Raw genomic sequence first — 18,107 nt, forward strand, 5'->3', positions numbered from 1 at the left:
GGGCGGTTAACCTTCCATGTGCCAGACTGAAATTTACTGAAACATACTGAAATTTCAAGCCAGACAGTGCAGTGCCGGAGCAGAATTGTGGCACAGCCAACGGACAGATCAATGGTTCCAGTAAAGTAGTGTCAAGAAAAAATACAGGGTCCAGATATGGATTCCAACTCTCTGCCCGTCAGGCAGACTATATTGACCTGACTGCAGAGAGTTTAGGTGCACATTGACAGACGCAAGGGCTACAGACACCCAAATATGTTCAAGTGTCTGTCCCATGGGAGTTTACTCAAAGTAGCTGCAGGGCTGATTCCCAGTACAAAGCACTGGGATGGTGCCTTTTATTTTTTTAGTTGTCAGGTAATGCCTACAGCAGCTGTCATCTCAGGTCTTAGAGTTTCCCTTTCACAATAAGATGGGACAACTGCCTTCTGTGCAGTGCATGGGGTTACACAGGGCTGATGGCAGGATGTCAGTCATTTTGATGTTCTCGATGTTCAAATCCAGTGCCAATTGTCAGGCTCACTTCTATATGGATCACATAGGCCCATATCGGAAGGTGAGCAAAATAGAAGTATTTGGGCAATGAGGTATGAGGCTAGGAGATGGACTCCCACCACTGTTACTCAGCCAGTGAAGTTGCAGCCTTTCTTCCCTGATTCACTTCATGGATTGGTCCCAAATTTCATACATAAGGGCCGACTGTATCTTAGGGTGTGAATCCTAGGGTGATGGCAGGGTGCAAGTGCCAAAGCAGTGGCAAACCATCTGGCTCCCGAGACCATGAGGTCAGGGAGGGTTCAAACCATAGGCATCACTTACATGCCCTAATTTTGACTCCAACTCAAAGCTGGTGCAAATGATGAGCAGACCTAAGCTTACTTCCTGCTCTTCCTGGGACACAAAAAATCAGTAAAAATTAAGACACAGACTAACCCAAGCCTGAATCTTTGTGGCCACCAGTTTTTGCTGGTGGGCCTGGTGCTCTATTTCAGGTAGCTGGACAGTGAAGCATAGGGCTGGAGCCTAATCTTTACGCACTTTGAAGCTTTTATTTAGAGACATACATTACAAACATGCACTTCCAAATCCTACAATCACAGTTTCAGTCTGCTCCTATGTAAGAAGAATCAGTGAATCCCCAGGTAATGCCCACCACCTGAATACAAGTAAATACTTAATTAACATACAATTAATACCTGGGACCATGCAGGCTGCACTCGGGTTGCATGCCGTGTGCATCCCAATGATGTAATCAGGGTTCAATATTGTCAATTAAATTAGGCCCTTACCACTCTAGGGTTGCAACCTGAAAGCAGGTAAGTAAAAACATTGGGTGGGGATGATCCATCAGAAACATGATTGAAGGAGGTTAAGATCAGCCCCATACCCTGTTGCATGCCTTAGTAACCTAAACTACAGAAGAGAATAGTTTGTACACATTGTGCATGCCATTAACTTGTACTTGGATTTGCTGTTATTACACATGGACAAATTAGGTCTGCAGGTGCTGGAATCATATGAATTCTGACGATCATTCTATTGCTGAAATCATCAATTTTTAATATGCATGATCGTGAAAAAGACCAGTTCCTCTGGCTCTGTATGATTTTAGCTGTCCATCAGCCAAATCAGCTGACTTCCAGTACCGACTCACTCAGTATTAAGCCCTGCTTTTTAATGTGCTACAGATTGGGGGAACAGGGTGTACTCTTTGTGATGCATTTGGAACTTTTCAATGTCAGCTAGATTATCATCAGCAGCTGCAGATTCTTGAAGTTTAAACAGCCAGTCCATCTGGACCAGCTGTTGAGCGGCATGGGGAAAGATTGCCGCCTCCACTGGCTGCAGTTAGAGCATCGGTCAGAGAGGGCAGTCAAAATTTGTAAAGTGAAATGGAGGATATCCATCTTGAAAAAATAAAAACTGTTGTACCCTGACACAACTTCAAGAAAAACAGGCATAATGACAAACAACAGCAAGATCCTTCACATTGTTGAAACAGCACTGTGAGGCAGTGCAGTTTTAAATGTGAATTCTTTAAATTTCTTAAGCTGAATACATATTAAAATTTATACAGGTCTTTTAAAAGGTGCAATAAAAACAAACTCACCAAACAAATCCCGAGTTTCAGATTCTGAGATCTTGGGTGGTAAACCTATGAATATAAAACACGTTACCAGTTCAAAATGTTTAACCAATTTTGGAACAAGTACAGGGTTATTGAGCAACACATTGATGAGTGATTCAGGTCAAACTGCAAAGGAGAATCAAAGATAAAGGAGGTCACAATGTCTCCCAGTCAGACAAATCCCCTCTATTTTATTCCACAGGCTATTTTAATAAGTGTATTTTCCTTCTATAAACTGAGTGCCCACTTTATTAGTCAGATCACAAAAACCTTAAGAACTATAAGAAATAGGAGCAAGGGCCGAACTTCTACATCAATTGCACTTCTTGCCCTATTTCGATATTGTTGAGCCCTGAGTGTCCAAAATTCTATCATTCACAGTATCAAACATACTCAACGAGTGAGTATCCACAACTCTCTGGGGTAGAGAATCCCAAAGATTAACATTCTTCTAAGTGAGAAATTTCTCCTCATCTCAGTACTAAATGGTTCACCCCCTTAACCTAATATTATGACACCTGTTCTGGACTCTCTAAGCAGGCGAAACAGCCTCTCAGCAACTACCATTTCAATGAGATCACCTCTAATTCTTCTCAACTCCAGAGACTATTGATCCATTCTTTCCTCATAGAACAGCCCTCTTATCCCTGGAATCAAACTAAAAAGAGAAAAGCTGAAATCAAAGAAAAGACAACTTGCATTTATACAGTGCTTTTCATGACCGCCGGATGTCTCAAAGAGGTTTACAGCCAATTAAGTACTTTTGAAGTGCAGTCACAGTTGTAATGTAGGGAATGAGTCAGCCAATTTGCACACAGCAAACTCCCACATACAGCAATGTGATAATGATCAAGTGACCAGCGATCATTCATTGAACATTCATTGCTCCTCCTCTAAGGCAAGTTTATTCTTCTTTAGGTAAGGAGAACAAAACGGTACACAGTCTTCAATATTGACTCCAACCCCCATGAAGTATCATGGCATCAAACGTGGGCAAGGGAACCTCCCATCACCCTCTCTCAGCTGACAAATCTGTACTTCTCCATGTTGAACACCACTTGGAAGCAGCATTGAGGGTAGCAAGGGCACAGAATGTACTCTGAGTGATCAACTTCAGTGTCCATTGCCAAGAGTGGTGTGGTAGCACCACTACTAACCAAGCTGGCTCAGTCTTGAAGGATATATCTGCCAGACAGGGCCTGCAGCATGGTGATGGAACGAACAAGAGGGAAAAACCTCCTAAATCTTGTCTTCACCAATCCACCTGTCGCAGATGCAACTGCCCATGACAATATTGGTAGGAGTGACCACCGCACAGTCCTTGGGGAGACAAAGTCCCAACTTCACACTAAGGATGCCATCCATCATGTATGGCACTACCACAATGCTAAGTGAGATAGATTCAGAACAGATCTAGAAACTCAAAACTGGACACCATAAGGCTCTGGGCCATCAGAAGCAGCAGAATTGTATTCAACCACAATCTGTATTCTCGTGGCCTGGCATAACCTGCACTCTACCATTACAAACAAGTCAAGGGATCAACCCTGATACAATGATGAGTGTAGAAGAGCATGCCAGGAACAGCACCAAGCATACTAAAAATGAGGTGTCAACCTGGTGAGGCACAGGAATACTTGCAGACCAAACTGTGGAAGTAGCATGAGATAGAACCAAGCGATCCCACAACCAACAGATCAGATTAAAGATCTGCAGTCCCGCCACATCCAGCTATGAAAAGTGGTGGACAATTAAATAACTAACCGCAGGAGGATGCTTCATAAACATTACCATTCTCAATGATGGGGTAGTCCAGCACACCAGTGCAAAAGATAAGGCTGAAGTGTATGCAACCATCTTCCACCAGAAGTACCAAGTGGATGATCCATCTCAGCCTCCTCCTCAGGCCCCCAGCATCATAGATGCCAGTCTTCAGCCAATTTGATTCATCCACGTGATATTAAGAAACGGCTGAAGTCACTGGATACAGCAAAAGCTATGGGCCCTGACAACATCCCAGCAGTAGCACTGAAGCTCAAAACTAACTGCACCCTAGACAAGCTGTTTCAGAACAGCTACAACACTGGCATCTACCTGACAATCTGGAAAATTGCCAGGGTATGTCCTGTCCACAAAAAGTAGGGCAAATCAAATCCAGTCAATTACCACCCCATCTGTCTACTCATAGTCATCAGGAAAATGATGGAAGGTGTTGTTGACAAGTGGCACTTACACCGCAATAATCTGCTGACTGATGTTCAGTTTGGGTTCTAGTCAGAGGTAGTGACATTCGCTGATGGTTGCACCATGTTCAGTACCATTCACAACTCTTCAGATACTGAAGCAGTTCATATCCATATGCAGCAAGACCTAGGCAACATGCAGGCAAGGGCTGATAAGTGGCAAGTAACATTCGATCCACACTAATGTCAGGCAATAGCCGTCTCCAACAAGAGAGAATCTAACCATCTCCCCTTGAGATTCAACTGCATTACCATTGCTGAATCCCCCACTATCAACAAGCTGGGGTTTACCATTGATCAGAAACTGAACTGGATTAGCCATATAAACACTGTGGCTACAAGAGCAGGTCAGAGGCTGGGAATTCTGAGGTATCTTCCCAAAGTCTGTCCACCATCTATAAGGTGCAAGTCAGGAGAGTGATGGAACATTCTCCACTTGCCTGGTTGAGTGCAACTCCAACAACACTCAAGAAGCTTGACACATCTAGGTCAAAACAGCTTGCATGATCAGCACCCATTCACCACCTTAAACTTAACTCCCTCCACCGCCGATTCACAGTGATAGCAGTGTGAACAATATGCAAGATGCACTGCAGCAACTCCCTCAGCCTCCTTTCACAGCACCTTCCAAACCCGTGGTCTCTACAAGGGCAGCAGACACATGGGAACCCCACCAACAGCAAGTTCCCTCCAAGGTACACACCATCCTGACTTGGAACTATATTGTTGTTCCTTCACTGTTGTTGTTGGGAGTTCCAAAATCCTAGAATGGGGGTGAGTTTTGCTGGCCAAACAGGAAGTGAGAAAGATGGGGGGTAACATCTTGAGGTGGATGCCCCAATGCACACATGGCACCACCTTTCTTCCTGCCTTTTAATCAGTCTGGTTAAAAAAAGGGTCTACCCACTCCTGGCCCTCTGCCTACACCAACCATATTATGGCATGGACAGTGTAATATTCGGGTCAACTGGCTTGTTAACAGGCTAGCCACCCATCATATTTGTTCATTTCTGCGCAAACCAAATCCCAGAGGGAAACTTGGCTTACTGGTTCCTTTTTTTGGATTCTGAAAATGAAAAGAAGATCTCAGCAGTAAGAGGCCCAGTAAAACTTTTGGGATTATTAAAGATTAAAAGTAAAAGCTTTATTAACAAGAATAAAAGGATTCAAACTCTCAACTTATCTAAAAATGCATATGTCAGATATAACATATTTACTTGTACCTCAAACATAACACCTCTATCCTTTTCATGTTTCAACCTCCCCAGACAACTTGTCTCCTCTTAATCTTTGCCCAGCTTAATTAAATCATACACACACCACACACACACACACACACACACACACACACACACAGACTTTTCCCACAGAATAACACAATATTCCTCAAAAATATAAAAAAGGCATCCATTTCTCAAATATCTTATGTGCCCCGCTGATAAAAACATGCCTGGCAGGGGGCTGTAAAATTCAGTCCCTTCTCTTTCATGTAGGCCTAATAATTTTCTACATTCAGTTCCTATTATTGACTATCTTGCAGCCATGTCTCAGTGATAACTTCCATGTTACACCCTCCAAGTTGATATTGTCCCTTATGCTCCATGAGCTTGTAGAAAGAATGCCCGTTATCTGCTTCCCTAACCGGTCTTTCGGTTCAAATATTTTACTCCCATGTTTCCTATTTTTCTCTCCAGGTTTAACCATTTCACATTTTTTCATTATTCCTTTACCTGTCTTGCCTAAAGCACAATTTCTGATTTCCCCTACTCTCTTCTCCTTCTTTTGAATTAGTATTAATACTACCCTTTCCACCCGAGCCCTCCGCCCCCTCCATTTGCTAGTTTAAAGTCCTCACGATTACCCTATTTATCCTTTCCTCTAGGATCCTGGCCCTAACCTAGTTCAGGTGGAGACGTCCCAATGGTACAGTTCCTTCCTGTCCCAATACTGGTACCAGTGTTCCATTAAATAGATCCCCTCTTACCCACACCATTCCTTCAGCCACATGTTCACCTGTCTAACATTTTAATTATAGAATCCCCTACAACAACCTACCAGGTTACAGGTGGAATCGTCCCAGATTTGCACTAAATGCGGTAGTGGGCAGGCAAAACGACGTTTTACCCACAATGACGACTTTTCACACCAAGTCGTCCCAAACCCGCTGCATTAATTATGTATTCCCGGGATACACGTTATTTCAATGGCAGGCAGGCTCCAATTCGCCTGCCACGCTGTCACCTCGCTGCTTCATCACGCCAGGCACCACATTTAAAGTACAGTCATGCTCAGTGCTTCCAGCCCAGGACGGCAGCAAAGAAGACATGGCCCCGAAAGGCAAGAAGACGGTAGCCCTTGAACACCTTTTGGATGCTGTGGAGACCCGCTGCGATATCCTCTACCCCCACTCTGGCCACAGGAGGGGCAGCTACATTACCACTCCAGCTTGGTAGGCGATGGCAGTGGTGATCAATGCCAATGTTGCACAGAAGAGATTGGCCATCCAATGCAGAAAGAGGATGAATGATCTCATCTGTGCAGCCAGGGTACTGCAACCATCTCATCACTCTAAACTCTCACACTCAAACCCATCAAACATTCACTGGCATCTCACTCACTGCCAGCTCAAGGGACATCACCACCCATTTTCACACACACACCCTCACATGTCCATCTGGCCTCATCTCCTCTGGAGACTGCCTCATGAGCCCTCACCATCTGGAGGGCCACTTGCACAGATCAACATGTGCCCCACACACACCCTGGGATACCCTCCTTCCCCAGTATAGCTCTCTTCCTGCAGCCTCTTCCCTTGCCTGAGGCCACCTCTCCCCCTTCCCCAAACAAGACCTTGCCCTGCAGCCATTGAAAAGCCACCCACATATGGCTGATCTGGTAGGTAGAGACCTACCTGTGAGCTCCCTAAAAGTGATGTGGTGCTGTGAAGCCTGGCGCTGATGACTACGAGTACTGACTGAAGCAAGGTAGGAAAACAAACCTTCCTGAGTGAAGTGCAGCTTGCCAAGTGCATGCCTTATATATGTAGTTGTGAAAAATGATCCAGCAGGGGCGATGAGTCTGGTGGGCTGGTCTTATAATGATACGCTGATGTATTACAATGAGGTTCCCGATGTCCAATGATGGGGAATGTGGCCCTCCATTGGCAGGCGGAGTGGATGACGCAAACTGGTTTCACAACATCGTGAAACCAATTTTTGGCCTTCTTGCTAACGCCACCAAACACACCCGACGCTAGCGGGCACGGAAAATTCCGGCCTAAGCTTCCACCGCTCTTCCTCCTTTTGGACAATCTTTGGCTCCAAGGTGCAATGGTCTACATTTTGGCTGATTTCCAGCAGTCTTTATTCTCATCCCCATAGGTACTGAATACATTATACCTGTTGGATAGGATCAGTTTTTATGGATCCTGGTTCTCTTTTACCTGAGTTGCCCTGCACTATCAAACACACCAACCCCATTCTGAACCTGCACCTCCCATCGAGGTATGACCAAAGCCTGGAACAAACTGCCCAGATGCTGCTCCCGCTCCCTTATGTGAAGTATCTCCAACTCACACTTAGCTCAATGACTCTGAGCTGAGAGCTTCAAGATGGGAGACATCTGCCGCAGATATGTTCACTCTGAACAGTCTCACTGTCCACAAACTCCCACATGCTGCAATCCAAATCCAAGCACATCCTGCACATCTTAAGACTTTATTATTAGCCAATTTTTACCTTTTGTGAGTTTTTCTCTTTTTCTGCCAACTAACTTGTGCTAAGCACCAAAACACCTCAAGCTTACACGAGCCACTGCAAGCATTGGAGGCAAAAAACAACACCTCCTTCTCCTTCTTCACCAAATTCCCACTTTTGGACTCGTATATGCTGCTTCAGTTCCATGCTGCATGCCAATCACTCTCGAAACACAAACAATAAACATGTATACTTATATCGAAGAGAGTAACTATTTTTCTCTCCACAGTTGTGCCTTGCCTGCTGAATGGTTCCAACATTTTCTGTCTTTATACTTATATCTAAGTAGACTTGGAACTTAAAAGAATTTATAGAGCCATCACTTACCATCAAAATCACTTCTAGTGCAGACTAAAGTGTCCAGAAGGTATCGACACCCTTTGGCCATGAGGGTTATCATTAGTTTGCTATAACTGAAACAGACAAGAAAGACTTAAAATAACACCCACACACAAACCTTTTGGTGTTACACAAGAGTTTTTCTAAAAAAAAGATATGACAGGGTTTCATAGTCTTTTTGTTTGAGGCCCCTCCTGTAACACAAGTATTTTTGCTGCATAAAAATTAGTTACAGTTAAACATATTATTTTTGTTTACTTATTGTTCTGGCTGCTTGTACATCCCAGATTTTGATCACTCCGCTACCATTGGCCGCTGTGCCTTTAACTGGCTAGTTCCAAAGCTCTGGAATTCTCTCCCTAAACTGCTCTCTCTATATCCTCCTCTAAAAAGCAACTTAAACGGCCAAGGAAGGAGCGCTCATAATGCAGCCAAACACGTTTATTATCGACTGTAAAACCTTCCGATACACCCACGGCAGGTGGCAAGAGCGGGAGAGTTTCTAGGCAAGCCATGCTTGATGTGGAGTGATACCTCTAAAGCTATAGCTTTAGCAACAGGCTAGTGACCTGTTCCATAGCTATGGAAACAGAGATAAGCATGTGTGTTTTGTCTGCCTTGTGTCACGTAGACATGGGAAGCAAAGAAGAAGACTGCTATCTTCTAATGTGGCTGGTGCCTAATTTTGTTTGATAACATTCCTGTGAAATGCTTTTGAATGTTTTACTACATTACAGGCATTATATAAGTGCAATTTGGTGATGTTTTTCCCAAAGATTACTGATAATATGAGTACTATGGAAGGTTTATTTTATGGAAAAAATAAAGTTGCAAAGACATATTGGGACAATGAAATTTACATTAAAAGGGCAGAAACCTGTACAAGGGAGATGAGGTTATGTGTAAGGAGAAGGAATTCTAAGATCTAACAAGTGTGAAAAGCCTCCAGCCTCAAGGTATCAAACTGCTGTCTACAGGAACCAAAGCTAAGAAAACTCACTGTGAATATCACTGTCCAGAGTATTGTGTGCTTTACCTGGGTCTGTTGAAATCTATTTTATTTTTTACTGTTGCCTTAATGGAGGTGTAACTGGAAGTCAGATTAATTAGGGGATTTAGGAGTTATTATAGTAGTAATTTGAAGACCTATGTATGTGCTTAAAATCTTTTATTTTATTAATAAATGTTTAATTTAGTTTTGTAAAAAAAACCTCTAAGACTCGGTGGACTTACTATTACTGAATTCAAGGCACGCATCTGGAAATAAAAATACAAGTTGTAAAACAGTTGTGGTAGCTGTTTCAAATTTCCCTCTGGGATTTGAGGAGCTCAGCATTTACCATTCGCTGTGCCACAACAGATGAGGAGAATTTTTTTCTCAGAGTCGTTAGTATTTGACATTCTCTTCCTCAGGGAGCAGTGGAGGCTGGGTTATTGAATTTATTCAAGACAGAGTTAGACAGAGCTTTGATAGACATGGGAGTCGAGGGTTATGGGGGCGGGGGGAAAGACAGGTAAGTGGAGTTGAGACCACAACCAGACCAGCCATGATCTTTTTGAACGTAGAGCAGGCTCAAACGGTTGAATGGCCTACTCCTGAACCTAAGTTGTATGCTCCTACGTCTCTGCCTCTTCCTGGAGTTCTGTGCTCTCTTCTCATGCAGTAGGGGAAAGCAGGGGGTTGTGAATGTTTAAAATGGATTGTGTAGAGAAGAGGGAAGGACAACATTTGTGAAGAGTGACTGTGAGGCATAGGTGAGAGGGGGCAATAGGCTGAGGTTGGGTGAAGCCCTTGATCATCTTATTGCACTGTCTCCAGGTTGGAGGGATGACAATCCTGTTGCTGACTGCATGGCCCCCTTCCATGCATGCCTGATTGGTTTGAGAGGCTGGCCTCTTCCTCCCTTTCTTGGAAAGGATCACCTTATTTCTTCCCTCAGATCCTGCAGCAGGACTTCCAGGGAGTAGATTTCTCAGGTCTCCTCTCCATTCCTGTGGTTGTTGCAGCCTCAGGAATTCATGTCCAGATGTGCTTTTCTGATCCCTGCTGGGTCCCCTCTCATTAAAAATCCTTCCTTTGACAGATTCGACACATCATCCCACCCACATTCTCTGATTGGTCAGCAAACATGAGGTGGGATGATAATGCCATGGCTCTGTTAAACAGCCAAAGCAAAACTCCCTTTGGCATCAGTCAGGTTCCTGACTCATTACAGGTCCTGCTGTTTCACCAGGGATTATCAGTTTGAAAGTCTTTTTGTTTCTCTCTCCACAGGTGCTGCCTGACCTACTGAGTATTTCCAGTATTATTTTTGTATTCTCAATTCACCATAATCAGAGGCAAGAGCATGTTGTCAAATCCTCTTCATAATGACAAATTAGTTTGTAATGAGAAAAGTTCTAGGTTAACACTTCCTATTTGTCTGGGTGCAAAGGTCACTTATGTACTGTCTCAATGCACCTCAAACAGCAGTCAAATTCTCAGGGAATCATCACATGCTGCTCTCTCAGTACAAGGTACAGAACAAAATGTAGTCAGCAAAGAAAAATCAAAACAAAAAAATTCTGTTCTTTACAGATTGCCTATTTCATTTTGAAAATCAAAACAAAAATACCCAATGCTGAGCATCATATCTTACATTAACCGAGATATATAACAATCTATGAAATCAGAAAATGACATGTGCTCACCGTTGTCTGTCAGAGCTGTTGAGAGGCTGCAGAGAACCTCGGTCCCAGATCCCATCAAACGGCCCAGCAATTAAACTACCCATGAGAAAAGCAGAATGGAATGTATTACAAACTACTGTATCATCAAATATAATTAGATATTTCAGTTATCACAAATCAAAAACGTTTCTTACTTTAAAACTACTAACTCAGGTTTTTAAAATCAATGTAATGTAACCTGTTTGCATCAGTGTTACTTATTCCCCCAGTACTTTAAAAATCCAGACTGTTTCTTTTGTCTTCTTTTCCAACTTTGCTAATAGACATCCTTTCATTGCATATGTGCTTTACTTTATAATTTACATTTATCTAGATGGAAATCTACCTTTATTCCATCTACTCTATTGACCTCTATTTAGAGGCCTTTTGCAAAAGTTAAAGCACTTACATCTGGTTATTGGCCATTCACTGGAAGTAACCAATCCATGTGAAACTGTGATTAAGACAATTATCAAATACTGAAAGTTTAACAGTATACTTTTGGAGACTGATCCCATGGTTTGAAAGATGAACAGGGACCTGGTGCCTTCAAGGGTCTGAGAGATGAATGATAATTTGGAGATGAGGCAGTGGTTGGAGAGGTTTACAGTGTTTCGCGATGGGCATTTTAAGGACAGTGGTTGTAAGGCATCTTTGAACAGCACAGGAACAGTACATTTGCAAAAGGCACTATTAATGCTGTCAGCAAGCACTGTGGCAAGGAAAGGTAGTTGTTTATTCAAGAGTTAGGTTGGGAACATGCTTAAAGGCTCAGGAGGTAATTACATGAAGAAAATTAGTGTTGAGAGTGGTGGCACAGTAGTAGAAGAAAAATTACACAGTGTTATAGGGTTGACTGGGTTAAGGGAAGGGATTGAGGCTGTGAGTGTGGAAGGGTGAGGGATGGAAGAGGAGAAGGCTTAGGAGCCAAGAAAATGATCCCAACCATAGAAATAAAATAAACTGCTCAAGTAGCTGGGTCAAAAAAAACCTTTATACCAGGGGAAAAAAAATGTGGATAAAAAACACACTTAAATGGAGATGGGAACACTTGTTCTTACCTTGACAAGTCAAATATATTGCACCTAAACAGAGAAATCTGCCCTTCAGGAGTCTGAAATGAAAATCATGAAATAAGTAAGTGTCAAATTGTCGTGTTTTAAGCTTGAATATCATGTCTCACTTATATAGACTCCTAATGACACTGCTTTGGCTTCCCTTCAAGTGAAGGGCAGGCCATTGGTGTGACAGGAGATTGGATTGTATGGGGTAATAATGGTGCTGTTAGTTGTTCTTTCAACAGAAACAGAATACTTCTGGCAGGCTACAAAGTGCTCCATTTTGTGGTCACGATAAATTAGGCAAAATTATATCAGTTGTGCATGTTTTCTTTATTCTGTAAAGATTTCCCAATTATTTCCCCATGCCCTCACCCCCAGAGATGAGAGATCCATCTGGGGGCCATTTCAAAATTGGCACACCATTGTATACTATAAATTAGGGGACATCTGAACTTGTTAGGGAGTCCAGCTCTTTAGGACCAGTCACTTAGCAACGTAAACACTTAAGAGCACCAGAAGAATAAAACATATTCATATTGTAGATTTTTTAAAAAAAGGCATCTCTGGAGAGATGCTTGTTAATTGGGAGCTTGAACCAGAGTTAAGGCTCAAACATAATAGGTATGATTCTTCGACCTGTACAGCTACATTTTGGGAACACTGCATTGCTGAACTTGCCCTCATATTTCACACCAGATTTTATAAAGGTGTGTCCAACTTGTGGCCCCAGAGCCCTGACAATCCATCCTGCCTCTGTTTCCCACTACCCCAATCCGAAAGCAAGTCACTATTTCTTAGTTCTATAAAAATAAAGTACTGCAGATGCTAGAAATCTGAAATAAGAACAGAAAATGCTGGAAATACTCAGACTTGAGTTTCTATTACATGCTATTTCTTACTTGTTGGTTTGGCCTGTTTGAATTTCTTTGCCTCGAGGTTTGCAAAGGGCTGTTAGCAGTGTTGTCTTAATGGTAGAAAATCCTAATTTTAATGATAGCAAAATGGATTTAAACTTTATATGTGGTCTCTGAGGAGCCATAATACACAGGTACATAGAGCATGAAGACTGGCAAGTCAATTTCTCAAAGATGTTAAACTACCATTTGATCAGAGCTCACAAAGCATGATGTTAGTTTTGTACTGGAAACCTGCAGATTCCATTCCAGGGAAGCAGAGTTGACAACCCATTGCCCACACTGGAACACATAAAAGGTTCAGAAATATATCATTGATCACATTTTCTCTTGGATATTCTGTAACCATTTATAACCTCCCCTGGACCTATATTCTGCTTCCCCATTTGTCCCATTAGTACCTCCTTTTGCCTCGCATCATCATCCTTTTCGTAATGTAATCACTCCTGCCCTCCACCCTATGAAATTTTCTCTTTAAGTTCTTTCACTGTCGCTGGGTCAAAATCCTGGAACCACTTCCCTAACAGCACTGTGGGTGTACCTACACCACAGGGACTGCAGCAGTTCAAGAAGGCAGCTCACCACCTCAGGGGCAATTAGGGATGGGCAATAAATGCTGGTCTAGCCAGCAAAGCCCACATCCTGTGAATAAATTTTTTAAAAACGGAGTAGTTTGTCCAGTTCTAGGCACTACACTTTAGGAGGATGTGAAGGAATTAAAGAGGGTCCAGAAAAACTTCACGAGAATGCTTCCAGGGATGAGGAACTTGAGTTACATGAAGAGATTGGAGGAACTGGAGCTGTTCTCTTGGGAGAAAAGAAGATTAAAAAGAGATTTGATAGAGGTGTGCAAAATCATGAGGGATCCAGACAGAGTAGATAGTGAGAAACTGTTCCCATTGGTGGAAGGATCAAGAATCAAAGGACAAAAATTTAAGGTGATTGGCAAAAGTAGTAACAATGACAAGAGCACAAGCTTTTTTCTGCAGTAAGTGGTTCAGATCTGGAATGCTCTGCCTGAGTGTGTGGTGTGGCTTTTACATGAGAATCAGACAACTATCTGAAGAGAAAAAATGTGTAGGCAATGAGGAAAAGGCAATGAAGTGGGGCTAGGTGAGTTGCTTTTGCAGAGAACCAGCACAGACAGAATGGGATAATGGCCTCCTTCTGTGCTGTAAGCTCAAGAAGTTTAATGACCTTCTTCAATGTAATAAAGGTGTGTGCAACAAGAGAGCCTGATGACAGGCCACTAGGTATGTAACCTCCAGCTGACACACAAACTGAGCAACCGGAGGGTGTATGATGTTTCTGAATTTGGGAGTAATGTGTGCCCAGGGTACTTACTGACCCTGCAGCAATATTCAAAGCATTAACATTGTTGTGAACCTGGCAGCGCTATACATACAGCTCCAAACGTAAGTGAACCCCTGGCATTGGCAGAGAAGCAAGCAGTGTCCTATCTCTCTCTTTTTTGTCATTCCAGGAGAAGTGAGCACACAATTTGGCAGGAAAGGGCTCACACTGGAGGAGGAGTGCCCCAGCTCGCCATTCTCACTGCCATAGAGGTGGCAGGAATAGAAATGGCCAAGGTAGCCTCAACAAGTCGGGAATGGAAAGTTGAGAATACCTGGAGAAGAGGGTGAAAAGGTATCGCTATCTGTAGGTGAAGGGGATGGAGTGCACTCCTCCCCATCTGTCATCATGCCACAGACTCAGCTGCATTGGGAAGCCTCACCACTTCTGCTGTCACAGGAAGGAGATCATGAGAACTAGCCTATGTCCCCCAGAGGGTTACTTGTGGAGGGTGAACGTCAAAGTACTGGTGCATCACTGGGGGGGGTCTCAAGCATCTGAAACAGCAGAGCCAGCATCATCACATCTTACAAGCGCACTCTCAACCAATGCAGATTCACTCACACTGGTGGGTCCTCGTGCCTGGTTAGAGAGGGCAAGAAGAGGTGATAGGGGAGGGGCAGCTGTGAGCAGTGCTGCTCAAAGGATGGAGTACAGACACTGTTACTTTCAACTACGCACAGATGAGGGTCATTGGGAGTCACAAGTCCAGACAGGCGCAGTCTCCTGTGGCACTGATTCTCTGACATTTCTTCTTTGGCAGTACCCTTGATGCTGAGGGTACGACCTTCATTGCTTTCCTGCTCCTCATACCTCTTCTCTGCTCCTGTGGATTTTGATCCTCATCGCTACTCCACTCAAATCTCTGAAATCTCAATCCCACGTCCAGCTGTTGCCTTGCTTGTGCTCCCAGCTTCAGTCATCATGATTGCTGGACCTCCTCTCAGCCCTACCTTTATGGCTCCACAATCACTGAAAGATCACAACCCCTCTCAATAGTCAGAGCATATACAGACTACTGTCTCTGCTAACTCTGTACACAATGGCACGTGCGTACCAATGGCTGAGTGCCTCTCTAATGTGCTCCTTTTGATGGGCCCATCTAATAGAATGGTACAGCCATGGTTGGCTCCCTGCTGTGCTGCCGCCTCCATGTACCAGGTCTGTTCCTGATCCATCGTATAACCCGTGCGCCCCCACCAAAATTCCAAATTGGCAGTTGATAAGCTGACAATAGAGTCATAGAGGTCTACAGCACTCAAAAAGTGCCTTTGGCTCATCCAGTCTGCGCTGGTTAAACAAGTACCTAACTATTCTAATCCCATTTTCCAGCACTAGGCCCGTAGCCTTGTATGCCATGGCATCGCAAGTGCATATCCAAATGCTTCTTAAATGTTATGAGGGTTTCTGCCTCTACCACCCTTTCAGGCAGTGAGTTTCAGGTTTCTGCCACCCTCTGGGTGAAAAAATTTTTCCTCACATCCCCTCTAAATCCCCTGCCCCTTAACTTAAATCTATACCCCCGGTTATTGATCCCTCCACCAAGGGGAAAAGTTCCTTCCTGTCTACCCTATCTATGCCCCTCATAATTTTATACACCTCAATCATGTCCCCCCTCAATCTCCTCTGCTCCAGGGAAAATATCCCCAGCCTATCCAATCTCTCCTCATAACTAAAACTCTCCAGCCCAGGCAACATCCTGGTAAATCTCCTCTACACTGTCTCTAATGCAATCACATCCTTCCTATAATGTGGATTCCAGAACTGCACATTATACTCTAGCTGTGGCCTAACCAGCGTTTTATACAGTTCCAGCATAACCTCCCTGTTCTTATATTCTATGCCTCGGCCAATAAAGGTAAGTATCCCATATGCCTTCTTAACCACCTTATCTACCTGTCCCACTACCTAAGTTCATTAACAAAATCAACTGGCCACTTAACTGAATCAGCCAGTTGCCAGGTCCTGCCCTCCCCTGCCCCACCCCCCAAGCAAGGTTACCAATGGCCAGAACAGCTACATCAAACTGGCAGACCAGCACGTGACGCTAATTTTCACGCTCGCACACCTCCACACTTGCCCCATCGGGGGCTAAAAATTCTGTCCCTGGTATCACATTGTTTTGTTTCTCTTTAAACATGAAAATGAGAAACTGGCACAGATTAGACCTATTAGCTACGGTTCTTTGAATCAGCTGAGTTTGGAAAGCATTAACTAAGGAAACACTGTATGGAAATTGCTCCATGCTTTATACATAACCCACAGGGCAAAAATCACATATGCATGATGAATTTACCAGGGGATAATTTTAATATATCAAATAAAATTTCTAGCCAAACGGCAATATTAACCTTCAGAGTAAAAATCGTAGGAATGTAATAGATTGTCGACAAACAGCTATCACCACCTTACCTTAAATACATCTACACCTGGCATCCCTGGTACAGGTTCTTGAATGTAGGGCAGATTTTGTTCTGTGAAAAATTGTTTTACTGCGATTTCAGATAGTTCCACACCAACAACAGTATGCCCCTGATCAGCGAGCCTACAGACAACAGACCGGATGAAAGGCATGATCCTTTATAGCAAAGTGAATCTTAAAGCTCACAGAAGCTTACTGTTCAAAAAATATATATATCCACATGCTTCTTTTCAATGAAAAATTTGAAACACCCAACTCAACTATTTCCTCAATTGTATCTTCATGGTTTGACAATGCAACTATAAAATAAGCATAATGAATTAAGATCATTGTGATTGAGCTGCTATTCTTAAATGAACTAGTTGTTTTCACAATAACTTAATTAAAAGGATCCGCCTAAGCTGCTCGAAATTTGGCTTAACATTGGATAAATCTTAGGTTAACAAGGTCCACAGCTAGCACTGCTCTGTCCAAGGGCATATACTAAATCAGTAAGAACCGAACAGGTTAATTAAGGAACAGTGATCCACTCAGCTAGATTATCACTCAAGTGATAATCTACCCCAATAACTCACAAATGTGCACAATACCTTTCTGCTTACTGTACAAAGGTCTCCACAAAGTTCCACAAGTTTGAATTGCACTCACTGAATAATTTTAATAAAATGTAGTAGTTTAAATTTGTGGTATCAGCTGTTGTGACCAGTTAGAGACTACAGAGTTTTCTGTGCTCATGGTAGAAACTCCGGTTGAGCATTGGATGCAGGTTTAGCAGCTGTCATCACCAACAACTTGAATTTAATCATGCTTTCAAAGTGTAATTCCCTTTATAAGGAAATAGTATGAGAAACAACATGAGCCATGGGACAGTGTGTGGAATAGGCAATTGGAGTAAGGGTGGGTGGGGACATGGGGGTCCAGGTTACCAGGGTTGGAAGACTAAAGGGCATGGAAGGGGAAGCAACTCTGGAAAAGGTTACAGGGCTTGGGTGTAGCAAGGGCATCAAGAGATTTTAAGATAAGAATGAGGACTTCAAAGAGATGTTAATCAAGTAAACACAATGACATTTTTAAAAATAACTTCAAATTTAATACACATACATTTCTGAAGTTTACCACAACACACTTCTGCTAATTGTAAAACGTGCAGGATATGCACTGAATATTGACAGTATGCCGTTCT

At 43.1% G+C, this 18,107-nt stretch overlaps 1 protein-coding gene across 2 annotated transcripts in view; it reads right to left on the bottom strand.

Annotated features, from left to right (window-relative positions):
• Positions 1 to 18,107, bottom strand: part of LOC144679030 (putative thiopurine S-methyltransferase) — a 43,919-nt gene that overhangs the window by 5,478 nt on the left and 20,334 nt on the right. For both annotated transcript variants that reach the window (XM_078539271.1, XM_078539273.1), the window contains 5 exons: positions 16,915 to 17,047; positions 12,236 to 12,288; positions 11,157 to 11,231; positions 8,454 to 8,539; positions 2,111 to 2,155 (listed from right to left, as the gene is read on the bottom strand). In XM_078539271.1, coding sequence (XP_078395397.1) covers positions 2,111 to 2,155; positions 8,454 to 8,539; positions 11,157 to 11,231; positions 12,236 to 12,288; positions 16,915 to 17,047 — 392 coding nt within the window. The remainder of the gene's footprint in view (positions 1 to 2,110; positions 2,156 to 8,453; positions 8,540 to 11,156; positions 11,232 to 12,235; positions 12,289 to 16,914; positions 17,048 to 18,107) is intronic.

The sequence above is a fragment of the Cetorhinus maximus genome, chromosome 3 (genome assembly GCF_964194155.1).
Source record: "Cetorhinus maximus chromosome 3, sCetMax3.hap1.1, whole genome shotgun sequence".
Lineage (NCBI taxonomy): Eukaryota > Metazoa > Chordata > Chondrichthyes > Lamniformes > Cetorhinidae > Cetorhinus > Cetorhinus maximus.